The sequence below is a fragment of the Anneissia japonica genome, unplaced genomic scaffold, assembly GCF_011630105.1.
Source record: "Anneissia japonica isolate Jap-2015-1 unplaced genomic scaffold, ASM1163010v1 scaffold60244_len3133_cov193, whole genome shotgun sequence".
Lineage (NCBI taxonomy): Eukaryota > Metazoa > Echinodermata > Crinoidea > Comatulida > Comatulidae > Anneissia > Anneissia japonica.
In genome coordinates, this window is record NW_022711903.1 from 1 (window position 1) to 3,133 (window position 3,133).

Sequence of the window (3,133 nt, forward strand, 5' to 3'; positions counted from 1 at the left end):
CACAGACCCGACGCGACAACAAATCGCGTCGGGCTGCGTCGTACGACGCTGTCTGAGTTGGCCTTTAGGTGACACGTTATTTGGTCTATGGTTGAAAGCATGAATTTTAAAATTTTAACTTTGATTTTACGTATGTAATCAAAAAGAGGAATCATTGTACACTCTATTGTTTATTCAATGTTGGTCCGAAAGACTCACATTCTAATCAACAGCTTGTGCTATGAGCCCCTGCAGATGATGGGAAGTATGTAACGCTCTTATACTGACACTTACAAAACAACATACTTTTGTAGCCATAATCCAAGGGGGCAATGTGGATAAGTTAATTTATAAAGCAACATATACTATCAAGCAAATAAGATGTAATCAAATTTAGATGATATTATGTTGAACAAAATGTTTGAAGCCTACCGTCTGAGGACCACTGAACGAGCGCGGCGTGGTTAATATCAACAACTAACTTTCCATCTTCCACGATATTCCATGTTGAAGCTTCTTCAATTAAACTCAAATTTTCAATTTTTTCCACAATTCTTATCAATACCTTTGTAGTGAGAAACATTCAAAGAGTTAGCATTAACATTTTTAAAGAATAATGAAGTCAGAACAAGGTAATGGAATTGTAAGGAAAACAAATTTCGTACAATAAAATATTATTCAGTTGGCGCAAGAACTCATTAAATGTTGTATCCTTGAGATATTATGAGTTTTCAGAGCACAACATCAAGGCTCATAAGCCCATCATAAAAATAACATGTAAGTAATGGCAAAAAAATAAATCTGTCACAATTCGTCATTGGTCCTGAGATAAGATGTTTTAAGCAAAATTATGATCATAAAATATTTTTATTTCAGACTTACATTGTCTCTCCGTTGACTGTCATTATTATATGTTAGCAGACTAACGTTGTACAGTCCGTTATAAGACCATGAATACGTTATGCCACTCATTTTCGTTTGTATTGTATCACCGTTGTCAAGATTCCATTCGTAATTTAAGAAGTACATTCCAGGTTGATTCTCAACAGTTAAGTTGACAATTTCACCAATTATTGCTATAAAATCAAAATTTTTATGTTTACCGGTATTCATTATCATTATATTCAGAAAAGGACAAATTTGCAGAGCAACATTTGATTAATATTCAAGTTATTAACTATTTAAAAAAAAATAGAAATCTTAGTTTAGATCGGACGATTTTGTTCTCAACATATAATAACATTTTTATTTCCCACAACATTAGAAAACAAAATAAGTGTTTGTAGCAATACCTTTAAATTAACAATAGAGGTTTTTGTTATTCTCTTACAATACAATACGAGGTTATTTACAAATCCAACATCAAGTCCTCCCATCAATTACAAATGGAATGGTGCATTATAAAAAAAACTGTGAGTCTGTAATTGAGGCTTATGTTTTTTCTTCAGATTATCAAATTTTCTTAAACAAAAAACTGTTGTATGCCCATATATAGTCAAGATGTGCCTATACATGGCCACGATGTGATGTCATCATGACCATATTTAGGCATGTCTATACAATTCCATAGCCTTGGGCTCTAGAGAGTGGAGTTTGACAGGAAGTGAACCCATGACTCAGAGATTTGAAGGCAGTCAAGCACGTTCACCTTATCGCTGCTCCATTCCAAGCTCATTTGTTAATTAGCTGTATTAGCTGATAAGATGCTCTCCAATATTAGGGCATAATGGATTAAAACCTTTAAATAAAAGAGTGGCAAAAACGCCATTAACCTAGTTATTGAGGTTTTCTCACACCTTTAGCCTTCAGGACATTATGTACTCAAATTAAGCAATAAAATAAGCAAACGCAGTTACCGTTTTTAATACTGGATATATGTACGTCATGAATCGGAGGGTCGATGACTCGGATAATAGAGACATTTTTATTCATCCCTCCAATCAATACATTAAACGAGCACAGGGAGTCATAATCATTTATATCCACATCGCATACGTGTGATATAAGTGCTCGTGATCGCCTGTTGACAATAGCCCTAAATACGTGATTGGGTTTATTGCTTGGTACAAGGTTGCTTGCATCGATAAAGTTAAAGTCTGCGTCATTCGCCATGTATTCCGTGAACTTTGATGTCATTTCTTCTTCTATTACTCCTCTACCTATTATATATTTATAACAAATGAGATCGCCTTTTTGAACACTTATTTCCTCTACGACTTTTAAATACTGTGGTCCTTCCAAAACATTGCCAAATGCGAATTTTTTTACCAACTTAAGATTAATTTTTGGTGGCGATGTGAAGAAGACATCACTGGTTGTAGAATTAATGCATTGACGTTTTCGAAAGCTATAGGATCCAGAGCAATTCTTTTTCCATACACTTCGCTGTTTTTCACATGAATCTTCAACAGGGATGTACGAATACGAAGAGAAACAAAATTTGTAGCCGTATGAATCAATAGGTCTGTAAAGCTTTAAAAAGTATGTAGTTTAGATAAGTTATGATGACAATTTGTAAGCACATATATATAAAGGAATTAAAAAAAAATAAGTGTTTTTCAAACTTGTTATCAGAAATTTATTTGCCTCTATTGGCCTGTGTATCAGAGTGAAAAAATTATATCAACGGATTGTCATTAATGGGAGACCTAAAAATATAAAATGCGGGCAGTAGGCATATAAAGCAAAGATCTTATAAACACAAGATAGCGTTCTCTGCGATTTACGCGTGCAAATTCTGTAATAAGGCATGAATGGCGCCCTCTTGCTAAATTGGAAACTTTTGACCCTTGACCGCTTTGATCATACCGAACACCGCGGTATCAATCCTGAACAGCAGAACAGGAACCATCTCAGATCCATGGCAACAGATAGGACGCCCTCTTCCAAAACTGATTACTTTTTCTCTTTAGTATATAATAGCGCATGAATGGCGCCCTCTTGCTAAATTGGAAACTTTTGAACCTTGACCGACGCTTCTATTTGTTACGCGTAAATCGCGGAGAACGCTATCTCGTGTTTATAAGATCTTTGATATAAAGACGCCAAATGACACAGATGTCTGCAGTTTTTGAGATAATAATAGGGCACACTCAGTGGCAGAGCAAGAATTTGGAAATACAGCTGAAATTATGCATGACGTCACCATACAAGC

General features: G+C 35.0%; 1 protein-coding gene across 1 annotated transcript; it reads right to left on the bottom strand.

The window, feature by feature from the left end:
• Nucleotides 1-96: 96 nt before the first annotated feature.
• On the bottom strand, nt 97-2,469 carry LOC117107689. Its single transcript, XM_033249420.1, has 3 exons — nt 1,836-2,469; nt 862-1,055; nt 97-544 (listed from the first exon to the last, which is right to left on the bottom strand). Exons 1-3 carry the CDS (start codon nt 2,113-2,115, stop codon nt 383-385), a joined length of 636 nt encoding a protein of 211 aa, XP_033105311.1. The 5' UTR covers nt 2,116-2,469; the 3' UTR covers nt 97-382.
• Nucleotides 2,470-3,133: the final 664 nt, after the last annotated feature.

Bases quoted from the DNA above. Each gene is read 5' to 3' on its own strand.
- LOC117107689 (XM_033249420.1), bottom strand. From the start codon at position 2,115: ATGACATCAAAGTTCACGGAATACATGGCGAATGACGCAGACTTTAAC. The intron at 1,056-1,835 runs GTAACTGCGTTT...TTGATTTTATAG, and splicing joins TATATCCAGTATTAAAAACG to CAATAATTGGTGAAATTGTC. The intron at 545-861 runs GTAAGTCTGAAA...CTCACTACAAAG, and splicing joins ACAGTCAACGGAGAGACAAT to GTATTGATAAGAATTGTGGA.